This window comes from Epinephelus lanceolatus, chromosome 23, assembly GCF_041903045.1.
Source record: "Epinephelus lanceolatus isolate andai-2023 chromosome 23, ASM4190304v1, whole genome shotgun sequence".
NCBI classification, from domain to species: Eukaryota; Metazoa; Chordata; class Actinopteri; order Perciformes; family Serranidae; genus Epinephelus; species Epinephelus lanceolatus.
The window spans coordinates 36693442-36715563 of NC_135756.1; the positions used below are offsets into that span (position 1 = coordinate 36693442).

General features: G+C 40.3%; 1 protein-coding gene across 3 annotated transcripts in view; it reads left to right on the forward strand.

Annotated features, from left to right (window-relative positions):
* Positions 1 to 22122, forward strand: part of mkln1 (muskelin 1, intracellular mediator containing kelch motifs) — a 100373-nt gene that overhangs the window by 25449 nt on the left and 52802 nt on the right. For 2 of the 3 annotated variants that reach the window (XM_033651842.2, XM_078165292.1), the window contains 4 exons: positions 800 to 916; positions 1142 to 1207; positions 12895 to 13007; positions 14093 to 14305. In XM_033651842.2, coding sequence (XP_033507733.2) covers positions 800 to 916; positions 1142 to 1207; positions 12895 to 13007; positions 14093 to 14305 — 509 coding nt within the window. The remainder of the gene's footprint in view (positions 1 to 799; positions 917 to 1141; positions 1208 to 12894; positions 13008 to 14092; positions 14306 to 22122) is intronic. The other variant, XM_033651843.2, reaches the window with a different exon arrangement.

Consider the following 22122-nt stretch of genomic DNA (forward strand, 5'->3'; position numbering starts at 1 on the left):
TGCAACATCTCAAGAAAGCCTCGCGGAAGTTTCCTCAAATTTTGCACAAACATTCACTTGGACTTGAAGATGAGAAGAATGGCTTGAGGGAATTTCTTCAAATATGGTGCACATGTCCACTTAGACGCAAGAATGAAATAATACCTTTTTAGTGGATATAGGTCAAAGGTCAGGGTCACTTTGACCTTGTCTGTCTGATTCTTGGGCTTTTAATTAAATCTGACACAAACATCCACTTGGACTGAAGAATAAACTGATTAGATTTTTGTGATTAAAGTTCAAGGTCAGTGTGACCTCACAAAATATGTTTTTGGCCAAAATTCATATGCTAATTTTGACAAAACTTCACACAAATGTGTCTATTAGGATAAAATATGAAGTGATGAAATTTTATATCCAAAAGGTCAAAGGTCAACTTAATTGTGACATCATAACGTTTCGCTTAAAATACTGTTCAATGTCATGTCTCAGGAACAGAAGGGGAGGCATTTAGTCAGATACTGACTTGGTGACACTAATCTTGGGTGTCCGCCTTGAAACTGTGCTGTTTTATAGATCTTCTGTCTATGAAGCATCAATGTTTTCTCAGACATGGTTGTAAACTATAAGAGGAACTTGACTGGTGTGCGGAGGCGTACGACCATGGGGTAGTAATTCTATTTTTTTCTGACTTCGGGTCTCTATGTCTTTTCACTATCCAAATGTTTGCATCCCTGTAGTCAAATCCTTTATTTCTGCCTGCTTTCTGTCTGAGTTAATGGTGATTTTGCAATCTTTGATCCTCTTCTCTCCTTGATAGACGGTTTATTTAACCAGTATATCAGCCAGCAGGAGTACAAGCCCAGGTGGAGTCAGATCATCCCCAAATGCAACAAAGGTACAAGCGCCCAAGAAATCAACAGAGAAGACATGAACAGTGAGACCATCTATTCAAGTGGGAAATATTCCCAATCTGTTGATCAAACATTTCAGCACACTGTGAAAGCTTAGTGGCATCGTAGCTAAAGCCATGCCTCCCCTCCCCTCTGCTCCTCTCATTGCTCCACCTATTCTGTATCATCTCTTCTCTCACTTTCTTCTGCGTCATCTCCCGTCTCCTACGCTCACACCATCCTTGTCTCCTCCTTCCTCTCTTCTGCAGGTGACGGCGATGACAATAGGCCGGGTATGAGGGGAGGACATCAAATGGTCATTGACGTCCAGACTGGTGAGATCCAAGCAGCAAGTGTTATGACTTGGCTGTTTAGCCAATGCTATGACTCATATCCTTCCACACAGACCCAGAACGCAAAGCTCTATTACCGATTAATCAAATTACCCTCCTCCCTCCCCGTCCCCTCCATCCCTACCCATCTAAAGAACACTGTCCTGAGGGCATTTCTCTTCTAAAAGCACATAAATCACCACTGTTGTTTTGACTCAGACACGCAGCCATTGTTGTTGTTTGTTTTCTGGCAAAGTTGTTGCCGGTGTCCTGCCCTGCTGGCCATCTGAACAACAAACACCTTCATTGTGTGTGTGTGTGTGTGTGTGTGTGTGTGTGTGTGTGTGTGTGATGCAGTGTCTGCAGTTAGTTGCAGAGCAGAGATAAGGCATTGCATCCCTCTGCTCTGTCTCAGGCTGCACACACTGACCTCTGTGTTTTGGTAGTAGAAGTTGATTTTCAAAGGATTTCTTTGTCTCAAGTCCTGTCTCGTCCCAATCCTTTTTTCTTGTCACCCCATTTTCTCCATTGGTAGTAATTATTTAACTGTACACTTTGACAAAGAACAGAGGCCGGTTGCATCAGCAGGGCTTACATCTGGTCTTAAGCTAAGTCAATAACTCAGCCTTTAAGCCCGACCTAATAGTTGCACTAAATAGGTTTAAGCTGCCTTCTTGCCAAGACCGGGAGTAAATCTTAGGCCTAGTCAGGAGCAGGAGTGAAGACAATATGTCAGCTGTCTCTGTATATCAGTGACCTGATAGACAACATGAGAGCCACAAACTTTGAACAACCACATTAGCTTTCTGCCAAAGTCTCTTTTTTTTATCTAGCTAACTTAAAAAACATGAAAACCCTGTCTTGTCTTTCCCCTAAGCTTGTTGAACAAACGACCACATGGACAGTGCAAACTTTCAGCACATCCTGAAACTGCATTTCAGACGGTTGGTGTGCTGTGCTATTTCTGCCAGTGGGATTTAGTGCAATTCACTGTGTTGACTGCAGCCATTCACTGCACATAGGCTACAAATGCCTTTATGAAAATGAACAACATACTAAACTGAGGTGGAGGGCAGCTGCACAGAGAGATATAACTAAGGCTGTCATAACAGTGGTAAAATACAAAATAAGTTGACTGACTAGCTTGCAGCGGTGTGTTTGACATTTATAACAGTGCACCTGCGCAAGCTTTGAGGATGATGTATGACTTACAAATTCTTCTATATAGCGGGGGGATATGGCCCTAAAATAATACCACGATGTTTCAGGGCATTTTTGCGATAACGCTATTCCTGACAAAGTGAAAAAAAAAAAAAAAAAAAAAAAAAAAATATATATATATATATATATATATATATATATATATATTATTAATTTATGAACATAGAATTGCAAAACAATAAGTGATATAGTTTCACGTGTCAACCTAATAGTTCGCCTTCAAATATTCAGTCAAAAGTAAAGAAAATGATCTCTCATTTCCTTGAACAATAACAGTAACTCAGAGTGAGATTCATATTCTGTATACAGTATTAATAGTAAAAAATAGGAAAATCTTCACTACAAGCGGACTGGTTGTAGAAACGGGTGACATGCTTTATGTTCTAAAACCAGCCGTCAGCGATTTGACCAGCTGAGTTGCAGGTGGCATGATCAGACTGGCCAGTTCACATCGCTGCACATTGCTTTTCCTGCAACATTCTGAAATTGTTTTGTCTTGTCATGAATTTTTGAACTGAACTGGGCTTAACACAGTAGGAAGGCGATGGGAGAATGTTAACAACATATCCTAGGAACGTGTACACTGCTAGGCAGAGGCCATAGTCACTGGGCATTCACATGAACGTGCATCTCTAAGACCGGACGTTAAGGTTGGTTCGTGCAACCAATGTAAAGTCGGTTTTAAAGACTGGTCTTAAAGGGAAAGTTCTGTTTTTTACAACCTGGACCTTATTTCTGGCATTAAATACGGTTGTTTACTCACCCAGATAAGTTTGGTGTCATTTGGAGTCCTTCGGAAGATATTTAGATCCGCGAGAGCCACGTACATCCATATAGTGGGAATGATCGGGGCACCGGCAGTGAGGCTCTAAATAACACATTATCTGCCGCGAAACTCGTTCATTTCACCAATATGTTTTTATGAATCGCTAGAGTTGCTTGTCATCATCATCCGGGTCATTTATACTGACCTACTAACCTCTGACCTGGATGATGTCATCCAGGTGCGCGCGCCGCTGCACACTCACGGCACGGCTCTGTTTACAACTGGAATTTTCTACTGTTAGTTTTTTGAAACATGGATGAATATTTGTCAGATTTTGAGGTTGTGGATGACGACTTTGAATATGATGGACGTCCTTACCGTTTTGAGCCAGAGTATACGGATGAGGAGCTCTTTGAAAGGAGGATGCGGAGGCAGAGAGAGGAACAGCTGGCCAGAGAACAACAAACCGTTGCACGTCCGAGAATAGATGCTAACTGGTGGTGTTCTTGTGGACAATGTTCCACTATGCCAACAGAGGAGGAATGCCTTTGTTGCTTCGAGTGGGATTTGAGGCCAGGGGATACACGTCTGGATGTCTCCAGAAATGACCGTCTCACAACTACAGAGGATTTTCACTTCTATGATCAACTGGGCTGTTTTTTTCGTGTCCCGAAAGTAAACTGGAAGACCCAGTCAAAGCCTGCAGGACCGAACGGGCAACTTTCGATTGAGTAAGTAGCCTACACATATGCATATGTTTATTTTCCTTGAATTTGTTTGCTTGATAAGTAAATAACTATGAGAATTTACATTTCTTTAGTTTCTTCTCATCGCTTGTGTAGAACACACTGCACAAAAAGCAGAGGCACTTCTTATGCAAAACGTGAATTTATTATTACATAGTGCTCAGTGACAAAAAGTGAGAAACAGAAAGGTGAACGTTTCGGTGGTAAAGAGAATTGTCTTTACGAATTGCCTCTGTTGTTTTTTTTTTTTGCAGAGGTTAGTAGGTCAGTATAAATGACCCGGATGATGATGACAAGTAACTCTAGCGATTCATAAAAACATATTGGTGAAATGAATGAGTTTCGTGGCAGATAATGTGTTATTTAGAGCCTCATTGACGGTGCCCTGATCATTCCCACTATATGGATGTACGCGGCGCTCGCGGATCTAAATATCTTCCGAAGGACTCCAAATGACACCAAACTTATCTGGGTGAGTAAACAACCGTATTTAATGCCAGAAATAAGGTCCAGGTTGTAAAAAACGGAACTTCCCCTTTAACAAAGACCGACTTAGCAGTTAGGACCAGGCCTGAATTTATTTACCATTATATTTATAAAAAAAAAAAAAAAAAAAAAAAAAGATATGTGCTTTTGCTTTCAAGCTGATGCTAAATTAAGTGGAGATTGTTAATTTGTCTTAGCACATAGAATAGATATAAATTTAGATATGATGCAAATTAGCGACAGCAGGCAGTAAGAAAAAAAAGTAAGGAAACACATTTTCCCATCTCAGGTATGTAGATTTTATTGATGCCACACAATTATTTTAAATGTCCTGGCTATAACACCAACGATTATAATCCAGTGTGAAACAGAGCTCATCTGGTGCTAGGAAGTGCATCATGATTTCCGTCAGAGTCTTCATCACTGCTGCTCCTGTTGTCCAGGGCTCCAGACTAACTTTTTCCACTAAGAGCACCAGTGCTCCTTACTGAAAATTTTAGGACTACCAACACAAAATTTAGGAGCACTATCTATATCAACACAACATATTCATAATTTTGTCTATATTAACTGCATTACTGATAATTTAGCAATAAACACAGACAACCCTGCCTCTTAAATGATGTGTGCAGCGGCGCTTTTGCTCCATCATTGCATCTGTCCCTGCATAATTTATGCCTGATGCTGTTCTTGTGCTTAATCAGCGTTTCATGTTTGAAGTGTGTGGTGGAGTCAGCAAATTTAGTTTTCCCCGCAAATTTCGGACCGCACTGAGAGCAGTACATGCAGGACATCACTTTCTTTTCTTTACAGTATCTCAACCACGTAAATTCAGTGAGCCATTCTTGTCCGAAATGATAGGGCTTTGGCTTTTTTGGTGCTGTGACATCACCTGCTGACTCGTCCTCTGAACTATCGTCGTCAGAAGTTTGGGAAACTGGCACAGGACCGACAGGAGTTTCTGGATTATTTTTTCTTGTGAAAAACGAATCTATAGTTCATTTCATAGCATTACTTTATGGTCAAACGACACAGCACTTTCTACTCGTCACCGGCTCTGTGACCCCTCTCTGTCTAACCCCGCACACAGTGCACACGTACTAAAACTGCTGCTCGTTGCTATGGTTACTGGTGCCCCCCCGCCTCGCAGTGCGCATCCAGACACACATGACAGACACACACACACACACAGACACTCGCTTCCGCTCCTTCATGAAATGCAATTATAAAAAAAAAGAAAGAAAAAGAGAGCGAGGGGTGGATTTGTAAGTCGCGCTGGTGCTCCTAGTTAAAAAACTGTCGCACGGCCTCCAAAAAAGGTCGCAAAATGCGACCAATTAGGCGCAGTCTGGAGCCCTGTTGTCATTACTTTCACTGCTGCTGGTTTCATCACCTGGTGTAGAAAAAAGAAATCACTGTAGAAGAGTGCAGACATTTTTGTCTACATTATATACACATCATGTACACATGGTTACATTCAATATATTCAAATATATGGCCATATGTAAACAACAAAAAAGCTGAAACTCTACATGAAGTTATAGAATTATTACTGCTGTTTTTTGTTATTTGGCCTTTTGCTTTAGGACAGCATGAAGTGGGGAAATAGAGAATGGGGGAATGACACGGGCTGCAGGCTGGGGTCGAGCCTGTGACCACTGCGGCGAGGTGGCACCTCTGTGCATGGGGCCTGTGCATGCTATGTGCAGACTACACTCCTACACCAGGTGATGAAAACGGCAGTAATAGGGGCGTTGGTAGCTTAGTGGATAGTGCTGACGCCCCGATTACTGCCGTTTTCATCACCTGGTGTAGGAGTGTAGTCTTCATCGCTATCCCTTCTGTCACTGAGACAGCTGTCGTCACTTTTGACAGGTGGAACCCTGATTTGAGGTCCACCTGGTCGCTTCCCGTAGAATATTGATGCATTCATTTTGTTGTGTTTTACGAAAAAGCACAGAAATTCCATTTATATCCCAGCATGCTATTTTTATAATGATTATAGAAATTTCCTAGAATGGCATTTCCCAAAGAAAATGCATGTGAGTGCTGAAATCCACCTAAATACAGCATAATTTATATGCTGCCATTATGGCCTAATGTAGCCGTTACGGACGAATGTAGCGAATTCACGACAAAAATCTTCAAATAATGTAAAAAATATCCGTCACATGAAGTCTAAACCAATATGTCAGCTGTAGAAGCAAACGATGAGCTGGTACGTATTTTTATCTTAGCACAGGTTACCTCATATTGGACAATTTCTCCAAATTTGCAGCCTCCACATGCAGCAGTTGTTAGCCAAAGCGTTAGCTTCCATGAACCGGATGTAGTTCTCACTCCGACCAGTCCAACGAGAAACCAGTGCTTGCAAAAGGTTCCTAGGTACGTACTGAATATGCACAAACTGGCATTGGGAGAATACATACGCTATCTCGGCTGCAGCCTGAATGGAAGCGGTATGATGCGAATTTGCAGCGTCAAGGGGTTTGTTTAGGCCTTGAAAATGATTGACTTTAATTTGTCGTCAGTTGTGTTCCGTCAATTGTGCTCTCTGTCCCCTTTTGATTCTCAGTACAATACATACGTGCTGAATAGACTTGTTTGTAGTCACCAATCCTGTCCTGATCCTGTCACTTTAAAGGGCTAGTGCACCCAAAAATGAAATTCCAAGCGCGTATTATACATATTCACTTATTTTACTTCAGTCATGTTAGAAAAGGTTTGATCAAGCAATATTACTCTAACAAGAACTACCACTTAATCGGGTTAGTTAGAATGATCCACAACAGTTGGTATGAGAAACTGACCGGTTTATTGTTAACAGGGTTAAATAAACAAACTTTAAACTTGAACATTAACATTAAATAAAAAATATAGCTGGTTTGCTTTGGCTGCTTTGGCCCCTTAATAAATAGAAAATAAATCAACACAAGAAATCTTTAAAATGTCTAACATTGAAATTAAAATAGCAGCAATACTCCACACACTTGTGCTTTGGTCCCCTAATAAATAAAAGATAGATTAACACCACAAGACATTGTTGACATTTAACAAACAATGCAGCCTTTCCTTTTCAGTTATTTTAGTAGTGTCAGTGCCAGCCTGTTTAAACAAGTAATAGTCCATCCATGGCTCCAGTTTCACTAATTGTGCCCAAAACAATGCCATCAGTGCTCTTTACTTAAACAGTAAGAGTGTAAACCAAATAAAAATATCACTCTCAAAAAAACAGAGCAGAAAACAAATAGTCAGTTAACTAAAGTGACCGCTACTCTTCCTACCCTCTGTGTGTGTCTGCCGTCTGCATGCTGGCCTGGTGGATTGATAGTAAGAGCTGGAGCGGATCACTGGAATGGACTGCTTGAATCACAGAGCGCTGGGCTGGCCGGAAAACCTGGATCAGACTTCGTGAAAAACTGGATCGGACTTTTTGGATCGGCATTTTTCCATGCAGTCCGATCCGATGCCGATGCACGTTTTTTGCTAATATCGGCGGCCGATACATCCCTATTATCTACTCACCCTCATGCTGAGGAAGGCTCTGGTGAAGTTTTAGAGTCCTCACATCCCTTGTGGAGATCGGCGGGGGAGCGGCTAGCACACCTAATGGCTGACGGCGCAGTGAGGCTAAAAACAGAGTTCATATGACGTTTTTCGAAACAACTTTTTATGTCGGGGCTTCAGGACACTTGGATCACTACGTATGAGCATGTTGGAGATATTTTGTGGCTTCAGTTTTGTGTTCTTGGACGTTAGTCTGGGGCGCCGTCAGCCATTAGGTGTGCTAGCCGCTCCACCCGCCGATCTTCGCAAGGGATGTGAGGACTTTAAAACTTCACCAGAGCATTCCTCAGCATGAGGGTGAGTAGATAATGGCTGAATTTTCATTTTTGGGTGCACTATCCCTTTTATTCCCAGTTCCATTTCAGTCCTTAGTCGGACTTTCCTTTTACTGACCTAATAATCATACATCATGATGTCATACAGAAATGCTGCATCATACACAGTAAGATGATAGATATCTGTCTACTCCCAAGAGGCTTCCCATCCCGATCCAATACAACTGGGCTCCTGGCCCACAGAAGTCTCTGTAATCAACTGGTTAGTTCATACAAGCTGTAGGTTTACCTCTACGTCGCAGGCTCAGTAGCCACACACATGGTCACAGTATCAGTTTAGGATGAGCATGATGCAGGTAGTTTTATAAGCACCACAGCACACATTCAGCAAAATCTTCAGTTTTAAACTGATTAAAAGTACAATAAGTTATTTTTCTTTCCTGATTTTCAGCCTGTAACAAACCTTTTTTGGCATTCACAACTCATTCTCAGGCTCATCCTCTGTTTTAGAATTGTAGCAGTAATGACGCAGCTTATTTCCTCCTACACAAGTCTCTGATACAATAACAACTTTGCACAACTCCCATCTTTCTGAACTGCAGTGGCCTTTATTTGACCCAATTTGTGTCTTCACATCAGACACTAATAAGTTTACGAATTACAGACACAACATAGAGGTTTTGTAAAGAGGTAACCTGTTACAGCACATAAAATGTCTTTTGTCACTGAGTAGTTATCAAATGTGTTTGGAAGATTTTTGAAAATGATAGTGGGTAGGAAATTTACATTCCAAACCAGAACACAGATTTGATACTCAAAAAAACCCTCAATGCCTTGAGCCAGTTGACAGGATTGTGATAGGGGCCAGTCCAGGCACGTGTTGTCGATTTTCTAAAATTGATGACATTGTTGACTGTCTGCCAAATAATGGTTAAGTTTTTCATGGTTAAAAAAAGTAATTCCTACTGGACATATGGCTGCCAGCGAGTGACTGTTTTAACTGGTGACTTTCAACAGAACGTGGTTGCTTGTTGTAATTTAATACAATGAATGCAGATGAGTATGTATTTAAAACTGATTAAAGTAAAATTGCAGGCTTTTACAAGCACACTTAAATGTTCTGTTGGTGTTTTAAGGAGCTGCTGTCACCATGAGCAACCACACCATATTCGGTTGAGAGTCACCAGTTGATTAACACTCCCTCGTTAAACTGAAACACTGGACAACATTGTACGTGTTCTGTATGTGATGCCGACTGAAGATGTTTACTTAGTGGTCATGAAGTTGCCCTAGTCAGAGCAACTAAAGCCATATTTCACAATAACGCTACAGTCAGTTGGCTGAATTGGTTTATTCTGGGGCAACACCATAGTGCCTAGGCATGTTACTCAGTACACTTACATGACATCAGAGAAAATGGATTTATTGTGTTAGTCCGACAAAAACTGGGCTTTCAAAATACACGTAAAGGTGTTGGTCAGACTGAAATTGTACTTAATCGCATTTCTCAAAGTCGGACAAACACACCAAGATAATGTGATTGTGATTCGAATTACTCCTGCATGTGTACAGTCAGTTGGACCCATACTGGCCCAGGTGCTCTGCGCATGCTCCACAGTTTCTGCCCTGGGCTTTGACCTGGAAGTGGGATAGCATTAAATATGTCTGTAAGAACATGGCAAAATCAACATCCAGAGCCATACATTTTTGGACTGACGAAATATATACAGAGCTGTAAAGTTGTCCACCATGGTACCAGTTTGCTGCTAGCTAACTGAAAAGGACAAAGGACAGAGGGATGTTGTATGCTGTAAAGCCCTGTGAGGCAAATTGTGATTTGTGATATTGGGCTTTATAAATAAAATTGATTGATTGATTGAAATTGATAACTTCTTTGTCGATTGGTCTGTGACATAATAGGTTTACCAGAAAAAGGTACAATACTAACAAGCTGAGAGGGGGAATATCGCCACTTATTGTAGCGAAGTTGGACATACTTTGGTCAATAAATGGATTCCCCTCCCATGCTTGTATACTGAGACAAGGACAGTAGTACTAGAACCATAGCTCCACTCAACTGTGCAAATAACATATTGACTAACGTTAGTGAGCTCAGATCCACTACATAAAGCCACCATTTTACTCTATATATGCTTCCTTTAGGTAACATCATTAGAAATCACTCTATAAATTTCCATTGTTATGCGGATGATACACAGTTGTATTTATCGATGAAGCCTGAAGAAAGTAATCAATTAACTAAACTCCATAACTGCCTTAAAGACATAAAAAATTGGATGAGCACCAATTTCCTGATGTTAAATTCAGACAAAACTGAAGTTATTGTTCTTGGCCCCAAACAACACAGAGACTCTTTATCTGATGACATAGTTTCTCCAGATGGCATTGCTCTGGCCTCTAGCACTACCGTAAGAAACCTCGGAGTAATATTTGATCAAGATTTGTCTTTTAATTCTCATTTAAAGCAAACCTCACGGACTGCATTTTTTCATCTGCGTAATATTGCGAAAATTAGGCCTATCCTGACCCGAAAAGATGCAGAAAAATTGGTCCACGCTTTTGTTACCTCAAGGCTGGATTACTGTAACTCTCTATTATCAGGTAGCTCTAGTAAGTCCTTAAAAACTCTCCAGCTAATTCAGAATGCAGCAGCTCGTGTACTAACAGGAACTAAGAAACGAGATCATATTTCTCCTGTTTTAGCTTCTCTGCACTGGCTCCCTGTAAAATCCAGAATTGAATTTAAAATCCTACTGTTAACTTATAAAGCTCTAAATGGTCAAGCTCCGTCATATCTTAGAGAGCTCATGGTGCCATATTATCCCACCAGAACACTGCACTCTGAGAACGCAGGGTTACTCGTGGTCCCTAAAGTCTCCAAAAGCAGATCAGGAGCCAGAGCCTTCAGCTATCAGGCTCCTCTCCTGTGGAATCATCTTCCTGTTACGGTCCGGGAGGCAGACACCGTCTCCACATTTAAGACTAGACTTAAGACTTTCCTCTTTGATAAAGCTTATAGTTAGGGCTGGCTCAGGCTTGCCCTGTACCAGCCCCTAGTTAGGCTGACTTAGGCCTAGTCTGCCGGAGGACCCCCTATAATACACCGGGCTCCCTCTCTCTCTCTCTCTCTCTCTCTCTCTCTCTCTCTCTCTCTCTCTCTCTCTCTCTCTCTCTCTCTCTCTCTCTCTCTCATCCTATTACTGCATCTTGCTAACTCGGCCATTCTGGATGTCACTAACTCGGCTTCTTCTCCGGAGCCTTTGTGCTCCACTGTCTCTCAGAATAACTCATACCGCAGCGGTGCCTGGACAGTGTGACGTGTGTGGTTGTGCTGCTGCCGTGGTCCTGCCAGATGCCTCCTGCTGCTGCTGCCATCATTAGTCATTAGTCATACTTCTACTGTTATTATACACATATGACTATTGTCACACAAGTATACTGTCAGATATTAATACATACTTTCAACATATTGTACCACAGTAGCCAGAACTATAACTATAATATTATTACTTTCATTAATGTTGTTGTAAGCTACTGTCATTACCTGCATCTCTCTCTCTCTCTCTCTCTCTCTCTCTCTCTCTCTCTCTCTCTCTCTCTCTCTCTCTCTCTCTCTGTCTGTCTCATTGTGTCATATGGATTACTGTTAATTTATTATGCTGATCTGTTCTGTACGACATCTATTGCACGTCTGTCCGTCCTGGAAGAGGGATCCCTCCTCAGTTGCTCTTCCTGAGGTTTCTACCGTTTTTTTTCCCCGTTAAAGGGGTTTTTTTTGGGGAGTTTTTCCTTATCCGCTGTGAGGGTCTTAAGGACAGAGGGATGTCGTATGCTGTAAAGCCCTGTGAGGCAAATTGTGATTTGTGATATTGGGCTTTATAAATAAAATTGAATTGAATTTTCCAAACAGACTATTTCGTCAATTGTAGTGTATGCATATAGTAAACTCAGTTTGCACTGTGCAGCTGTATTATGTACGCAAAAATGAATTAAAACCTTTTTAAAAAAATTGAAGCTGACTGCACTGGGACGTGTGGTATGAAAGGATTCAGATGAGAAACAAAGAACAAAGATAGAAACATCTGTACAGAAAAGAATCAGCATCTCAGTGTTACCATCTTTACCGTTGTATTCCGGTCATTGCTGGTAATGTTGTAACATTTTGGAAAATAAAAATGGCAAATGTTGCCTGACTACCATTTTCAAAATTCTGTTAGAACACACATTGTCCACTCTGTTTTCATTCATCATTTGAAATGTGCATGCGTGTAAAAGATGTAGTGAAAGATGTAGTGGGGTTTGTGAGTGTTTTTAACCCATGTTCTGTACAAGTACACGCTCAGATATCAGCCAACACATGAAAATGCTGCAGGCTGAATCTTTGTATGTCATGCCTGTCTGTGTTAACAAATCTGTCTACAAAAAGTGACTATGCCAATCCAGCTCACCTTGGGGAGCATTAAATCCTTTTTGAAAGCATAACCTTAATCTGATTATTCACAGTAACTGAGTGTGTGACAGTCTGTAGTGAGCCGATGGCTGGAGAGTTAAGCAGTGCTTTCCAAAACAATATGCAAATGAGTTGAGTATAATGTTTGTTCCCTGCAGAGACCGTTTACCTGTTTGGGGGCTGGGACGGCACACAGGACCTGGCTGACTTCTGGGCTTACAGTGTTCAGGAGAACCAGTGGGCCTGCATCTCCAGAGACACAGAGAAAGAGGTGAGCAGGCTCAGACAGCTCAGAGGACAACAGTCAAAAGTTGTAAGAATGTTTGCTTCCCAAAGACCTTTCATCATGTCCTAGTGCTTATTGCATGCAATTGCTTTTTGATTTAGCTTTAGTTCTTTTGTCTTAATAAAGATAGAATTTAGAAATGAAAAGTATTTTTATGACTCTTCTCCAGGAATAGCTGTGGCTGGAGATGTTGTGCTTTAGGGCTGTATTCGTCCCATTCTTGTGAACGTGATATCTCAAGAACACCTTTGGGGAATTTCTTTAAATTTGGCAAAAACATCCACTTTGATTTAAAGATGAAATGGTTCGTTTTAGGGGTTAAAGGCCAAGGTCGTTGTGTGCTCATCTTTCTCATTCTCGTGAACGAGATATCTCAGGAACATCTCAAGCTAATTTCTTCATCCTTGAGCCTGTAGGAACTTTTGTGCCAAATTTTCACTGATTAGATTTTGGTGGTCAAAGATTAAAGGTCAAGGTCACCATGACCTTGCATCCATTTCATTCTTGTGAAAGTGATATCTCAAGAACACCTTGGGAGGTTTTTTACACCCAAGGTGTTCTTTGAGTCAAGGATGAACTGATTAGAATTTGGTTGTCAAAGGTCAAGGTAACTGTGAGCATGCATTCATCTCATTTTGTAAATGTGATATCTCAACAAGGCCTAGAGGGAATTTCCTTAAATTTGACACAAACGTCCACTTGGACTCAACGATAAAGGGATTAGAATTTGGCAGTCGAAAGGTAAAGGTCTTTGTGACCTCACAAAACATGTTTTTGGCCATAAGTCGAGACTCAGTTTTTGAGTTTTACACACGTCTAATCAAATAAAATAATGAAGTGATGACATTTTATATCCAAAAGGTCAAAAGTCAACGTCACTGTGACATCATAATGTGTAATCAGTGCCAGACATTGTTGGTGGTTTGAGGAACAATGAAATGTAAATGATTGTTTTGGTCTCCTCTTTAAACATATTGACTGCATATCAAGACAAGCTATTTCTTAAAGAAACAAATTATATTTATAAATGTAGAACAGCTATGCATGTCTGTCTTTTATGTACCAACCAGAGTGGTCCGAGTGCTCGTTCATGCCACAAGATGTGTATCGACTCCCAGCGACGTCAGATCTACACGCTGGGCCGCTACCTGGATTCCAGTGTCAGGAACAGCAAGTCTCTGAAGAGTGATTTCTACTGCTATGACATTGATGCCAACACCTGGACACTACTCAGCGAGGACACGTCAGCAGACGGAGGGCCAAAGTTGGTATTTGACCACCAGGTAACTGGAATCTGTTTGTGTTTCTTCAGGCTGGGCAATAAGACTATCTCAATAGGGAAATGTGATAAAAATATATGTCAATAAGGATGATAAGCTTTGGCCATTTTTACTTAATTTAGATCTAACAGCCTATCACAGCAAAAATAAACACAAGTACATCCAGTCAGTCTGCTGCATCTCTTTCCTTTCCTTTTTTTTTTTTTTTTTTTTTTTTTTTTTAAATATATCTTTTTGGGCATTTTTGCCTTTAATGCACAGGACAGGTAAGTATGAAAGGGGGAGACAGAGAGGGGATGACATGCAGCGAAGGGCCTAGGGTTGGGAATCTCTCTGTGATAGACGATTCGATATGTATCTAGATACACGGGTTACGATACGATTCAAAAACGATATATTTTTAATACAGAACGATTCGATACAGTGTAGGAATGATACGATTCGATACGATTCTACGGTTAACATTTGTTGATGTAGACATTAATCATACATTATGAAATAAAGAAGCCAATTCTATAAAAGTGACATTCTTACAGTATTTTCAAATGTGTAAAAGACCACATCCCCAAGCATTGTTGCTGTATGGCACTGGCAAAAATAAAATAAAAAGCAACATCTACACAATCACATGTCAAATGTAATTATTTTTAGACATGGACCAAAAAAAGACTTGCTGAATGAACATCATTTTTTTTGGATGGGATCAATATAAAAATTAGAAGAAGTTTTAAACTTTAACCCTTGTGCACCCCTTCAGAAAATGATGATGTTTTACCCTCTGTGCAAAAAATGTTCAGTTCCTAAAAAGTGCTATAAAAATATTATTAATGAATATTTTTTTTCACTTTCACTGCATTAAATCTTTTGACCAACTTCAATCCTAATAATAACTATTAAATTTACATGTATTTCTTCAATAATTTTAACCCTTTAATGCCATTTTAGGAAGATTAAGCCACATGTTTTAACTGATAAAAAACACAAAATATGAAATATTTTCCATATACTAAGTGCAAACTAGGATTTCTTGGGGGAGGTTATTACACCCTTGGATATGTCAATAATTGACAACAATGTTGATTTTAATGCATTATTGTATTTTGAGCAGTGTGTGTTTATTACAATATACGCCACCTTTTACCCTCCGTGCAAAAAATGTTCAGTTCATAAAAAGTGCTATAAAAATATTATATATGATTTTTTTTTTTTTCACTTTCACGGCATTAAATCTTTTGACCAACTTCAATCCTAATAATAACTATTAAATTTACATGTATTTCTTCAATAATTTTAACCCTTTAATGCCATTTTAGGAAGATTAAGCCACATGTTTTAACTGATAAAAAACACAAAATATGAAATATTTTCCAAATACTAAGTGCAAACTAGGATTTCTTGGGGGAGGTTATTACACCCTTGGATATGTCAATAATTGACAACAATGTTGATTTTAATGCATTATTGTATTTTGAGCAGTGTGTGTTTATTACAATATACGCCACCTTTTACCCTCCATGCAAAAAATGTTCAGTTCCTAAAAAGTGCTATAAAAATATTATATATGATTTTTTTTTTTTCACTTTCACTGCATTAAATCTTTTGACCAACTTCAATCCTAATAATAACTATTAAATTTACATGTATTTCTTCAATAATTTTAACCCTTTAATGCCATTTTAGGAAGATTAACCCACATGTTTTAACTGATAAAAAACATAAAATATGAAATATTTTCCATATACTAAGTGCAAACTAGGATTTCTTGGGGGGGTTATTACACCCTTGGATATGCCAATAATTGACCACAACATTGATTTTAATGCATTATTATATTTTGAGCAGTGTGTGTTTATTAAAATATACGCCACCTTTTACCCTCTGTGCAAAAAATGTTCAGTTCCTAAAAAGTGCTATAAAAATATTATATATAAAAATTTTTTCCACTTTATCTGCATTCAATCTTTTGACCAACTTCAATCCTAATAATAACTATTAAATTTACATGTATTTCTTCAATAATTATAACCCTTTAAAGCCATTTTAGGAAGATTAACCCACATGTTTTAACTGATAAAAAACATAAAATATGAAATATTTTCCATATACTAAGTGCAAACTAGGATTTCTTGGGGGGGTTATTACACCCTTGGATATGCCAATAATTGACAGCAACGTTGATTTTAATGCATTATTATATTTTGAGCAGTGTGTGTTTATTAAAATATACGCCACCTTTTACCCTCTGTGCAAAAAATGTTCAGTTCCTAAAAAGTGCTATAAAAATATTATATATGATTTTTTTTTTCACTTTCACGGCATTAAATCTTTTTAACAAACATCAGTCCTAATCATAACTATTAAATTTACATGTATTTCTTAAATAATTTTAACTCTTTAATGTCATTTTGGGAATATTAACCCACATTTTTATTGTCGAAAACACAAAATTTGAATAACAACAACTTGTGTGTGTGTGTGTGTGTGTGTGTGTGTGTGTGCGTGTGTGTCAGTGAGAGAGTTAACTCAGTGGAGCAGAAGCTGCAGATCGCATATATGAACAATAACAATAACAACAACTTGCGTGTGTGTGTCAGTGAGAGAGTTCACTCAGTGGAGCAGGAGCTGCAGATCGCTTTCATGTGTACTTTGCATGAGTACTTGCTGCACTTGGAACACTGGGTCCAGACCTTTCGCTGTTGTGTGCAAAATGTGCATTGCTTGCGCCTCTTCAAGGGCCCGGCTTCTGCTGCTGCTGGCTCTGTTTCTTGGCCTTGGATCTGTGCAACCAGTGTGGCTGCTGCTGGTGTGCGCGGCATGCGGCGTCTTCGGGCCATCATTGGGGCAACTAGGGATTTTCCCAACTCCTCAAGAAACAGGCGCCTCCTAAACAGTTTCCTCTGATTCCAGCTGGGATCCACAGCCACAAAGAGGATGAAAGCATTATAGGAGGAGACGTCCAAGATGTTGCAAAAAAGGGTCTGTGGCCACCTGCAGGACCTCCGACGAGAGCTGTAGGTGCCAACAACCTTCAAAAGAAAAAGAAATGACCAAAGGAAAAAAAAAGCAAATATTCTTCCTCAACACAAATATAGACCATTTGTCATTCATTATATGAATATAAAAATTACTCAATAAAATGAACTAAATAACCTATGGCTATATCAGAAAATTATATATATTGAGTAATAACAAAATAAATTGCAAATTGCAAATAATTAATCTGTAATGGCACATACCTTATCTAGGTTGTCGACTGCACCTTTGCAGTGATTGTAGTCAGTCACAATCTTAGGTTTCTTCTTCGGGCCCTCCTCCACTGCTGGCTCCCTGTGTTTTGTGCTGAGCAGCAAGACGTTCCTTCCCCTCTTTGGCACGTAGGACACAGCTGTTTGGGTGCGAGTGAAGGCGAACACTGAGGACAGCGGTTCTCTCAGCCGGGTCTGTAGTAGCTGTGGGGGGAGCTCCGGCTTGTTTTTTCTCAAGGTGCCCACCAGGGTCATTTTCCTCTTCCGTAGCTCCTCCGCCAGCGGAAACGAAGTAAAGAAATTATCCATTGTGACAGTGTGGCCCTCAAGTCCCTCTGTCAACTCAAGCACCACTCGCATCCCCTGGTTAACCTCTCTCTCCGCTCCTGGAGACCTCCCGGTATAGACCTGCATTCTCCAGGCATATGAGGTCTCCACATCACACACTACCCAGACTTTCAACCCATACTTAGCTGGTTTGCTTGGGATGTACTGTCTGAATGAACAGCGTCCCCTGAAAGGGACCAGCTGTTCATCGACACATACATCCCGGCCTGGGTTGAAAAGGAGGGGGAGGCGGGTGCTCCACAAATCCCACAAACCCCGGATGGCAGCCATCTTATCCCTCTGTTGACGCGCTGGTCTGCTCAGGCAGTCGTCAAACCTGAGGGCCACGCTGATCTGCTGGAACCTCTTCCGGGACATTGTGGCACGAAATATTGATCTTCCCGTGTCCTCAGCCCAGAGGCTCTGTGTTGCCTCATCCCGGGATCTGTAGACTCCAGCCAGGATTAGCAATCCGATAAAGGCCCACAGCTCCTCCACATCTACATCTTTCCATTCTGCTGCTGTTCGTCTCCCCTGTAGATTGGTGTTCTTGAGGATAAGCTGAATAATTTCCTCAGTAATGAAGAGCTCAAAGGATGTCTTTGGGCTGCTGATCCTGGCTGAGGCATAACGCGTGGGCCCTGAGGTCAGAATTGGAGGTGGAAAATACCGCAGAGTCTCATCAGGGGTTGGACCCCAGATCACCTGCCCATTTCTGGATTTCCAAGCAGCAGCAGCCTCCTCCTCCTCCATGTCCTCACATGAGCTGGAGCTGGAAAACCCATCCTCTTCAAATTCAGGTAAAGCCTCCCCTGATGTCCCCTCACTGCCTGTGTCAGTCCTGCTGGATTCCTCTTCCTCACCCTCAGAGGACTGCAGGACAGCAGTCAGAGCCTCCTCCACAGAAAAGCGTCGCTTCATTTTTGCTGATGAAATGACCAGCCATGCAAGCTACATGCACTTATAGGTTTGCAGCAACAGCACCTGCGTAAACATGCTGCAGTGAAATCCAAAACAAAAAAGACCTTGTTTTGGTTATGGAGTACTCCTCTGATCGTTGACCTTTTGATCACTACTTTTTATTTACAAGTACTGTAGTGTGCATGGGACTCCGTATTGGTGTGTGTGTGTGTATGTGTGTGTGTGCGCGCGTGTGTCTGCGGGAATAAGAAAGGGAGAGAGACAGGGTGATGTGGGAAAAAAGACTTTGCTTTGGTAATGGAGTGCTTTGATATTTGACCTTTTGACTTCAATTTTTTACAAGTACTGTAGTGTGTATGGGGCTCTGTATTCGTGTGAAGGTGTGTGTATGTGTCTGTGTGTGCGCGTGTGTGCGCATGTGGGTGTGTGTGGGGGGTAGTCCGTGGGCATGAGAAAGGGAGAGAGAGGGGATGAGCAAAAAAGACTGCTTTGGTAACGGAGTCCTTCTTTGATCTTTGACCCTTTGATCTTGATTGATTTCTTTTTTCTTTTTTTACAAGTACTGTAGTGTGTATCTGTGTGTCTGTATTGGTGTGTGTGTGTAGGGGGGTTGACAATGTAGTCTGTGAGCAGAAAAAAGAGAGGAAGAGAGATGGGATGTAAAAATGTGATGAGCAAAAAAAGACCTTCTGTTTCCCTGTGCACACACACACACACACACACACACACACACACACACACACAAATAATTTTCTCAATACACACATTCATACAACACTTATACATCAATACCAATACACCCAGACCATTTTAGTTGTAATCATGTATTCTGTTGCCAAGCAACAGTCAGAAATGCAACAGGAAGAGGCCTCAATGAAACAGCATATAATGGAGCCCTCAGCCATATGGTGTAAAATGACATCATATGATGGATAATTGTAAAAAAAAAAAATTTCAAGCCAAAAGCTTAGATTGAAAAGGTAGTAATATGTAAAACAGCGTTTTATGCTAAAATTAGAGTAGGATCAAAAATGTATGTTATAATGGGAGTCAATGATGCAAAAAATGCCTGGAGGGTAAAAGGTGGAACTATTTTTTTTACACATATTATTATAGCCAAATTATCAGATCCAAGTTTGAAACTTTAAAACTTCATAAGAACCTGAAATCCTTGCAAAATTTTGTCCTGCTACCATGAACACAGGCAAGGTTATTGAGTATTTTTAATCAAAAAATGCAAAAAATGTACCAAGGGGTGCACAAGGGTTAAGTGAAGTGAACTTTAAGTAAAATTTAAGTCTTTTAAACCTACTTGTTGTGTTTTTTTTTTTTTTATTATTATTGTATTGTCTGTGTTTTTGCATGTATCTTATATGGACTTGAGTCTGGAATAAAGTTTATCATAATGCTGTACAATATAGACATAAAGTAGAATAAAATAATAACGTGCAATGTAGGGGCAGAATCTGACATCTCCTGTTATTAGTTGATTTCATGGACTGTGATGACTAGCAGCTTATCACTGACAGCATGTCAGACTATTTCTCTGTGTTTGCTACGCTGTGTTTATCATTTATAAAAAGATAAATCACTTCTATAATACATCAATGATATTTCAATGGAATAAATTACTTATTGACTTATTTATACTTCAAAAACAGTATCAATAAGTGATTAATATAGGGGGGATCAAAATAAAATAAATAAATAAAATAAAAAACAATCAGCCACCCTCCTTCCCTGACAAGTAAAGAACAGTCCCTAAAGTGTGGTGAGGTTTGTGGAAATGTGTGTGCACTATGGCCGCCGTATTTGACAGGAATACGTATTTCTGTCTGTGTCTGTGAACCCCCGTTCAACCCATAACCGACAGGATTCGCCTTTCGTTTCTGCTGCGGCTTGGCTGCTCCCTGGTTTATCCAACTAGCATTAGCTTCTGTTCCTCAGCTCCACTGGTCAAGCTGGCGCTGATGTTTACATCCGTTATCGTTGTCAGTAATGCCTGCTACAGAGCATGCTGCCGGCTCTTGCGTTGTTTTAGAGATTGCTAGTCTCGCGACACCCGATCCATGACTCTACAATCGATTCATCTAAGGATTCATGGCTGATTCTGTCGATTGAGGAGGCTGCTACTGACGCAGCTGTATCTCTCGCTTGTCAAACCGGATATCCAGTCGTATCAGTTAATCGTTCCCAACCCCAAAAGGGTCGCGAAATGGATTTGAACCCAGGCCGCTGCGGCAACAGCCTTGTACATGGGGGGCCTGTTCTACTACTAAGCCACTGACGCCCCGCATCTCTTTCCCTTCTGCTCTTATTCGCTGCCTGTTAGCAGAGCAGAGCATACAGGGGAGAGAATGAAGCAGACTTAAGAGAGTCAGTGATGACAATGCTGCTCATCCACAAATTCATCAAAAGGGAGATGGTATGATCAGTTTATCAAACACCTGTTGAACCAGTAGAACAAAAACCTACAAAAATGTGGTGTCTTCAGTCACTCTGCCCGCAGTAACATCCAATTTCTTTTTACACAATTACAGAGCTCCTTATGCTAAAGTGCTGAAAGTGAACTCACCTTATCCTCCCTAAGCTGAGGAAACCGTTGACAAAAAAGGCAACACAACATCAGTTAGGCATGGGACAATGCGAAATTTTCATATCAGGACTAACCCCTGCCAAAATAATTGCAATCACTGTTTTATCTTTTTTTGGTGAACATCCTTTTTAGGAAAAAAAAAAAATCTTAAAAAGCCAGGCTTGTGAAGTATTTTAAATGGCACCATATCTTTGGCAGTGTTGGGCAAATTACTCTCAAAATGTAATAGTGTAAAGTTACTTTACAGTATTACTCTATGTGTAGAGTAATAAGTTACATATTACACTACTTATGCGTTGCTTTTACCAAAATAAGCACAGAAGAACTAATGGTTATTTTAAGGGTCAAGTTGCTTCACAGCAGGTAATCAGTGCACAGAAGCTCCAGTTTATTACAGTTTATTTCAAATCCAGTGATGCGCAGGCTTGACCCATTCATGCATTCACATACAGTGGTGACCACTTTGTATTTAAATGAAAAAAAATAATAATAATAAAGATAAAGAGCAATGAAATAGTCTAAACCTTTTTAAATAAATGAATATCCTTGGACACAGGAACGGTAAGGCAGAGGATCAAAGTTTGATAATTATGAGATATGGATCAATATTTGTGAGCCTAGGTTATGAAACACAACAAACAAATATTGAGGTTAGCAAAACGAACAGAATGGCATGTGGGTCAGTCACTATGACAAGTGCAAATTAATACACCAGAGCTGAAAGACCCACC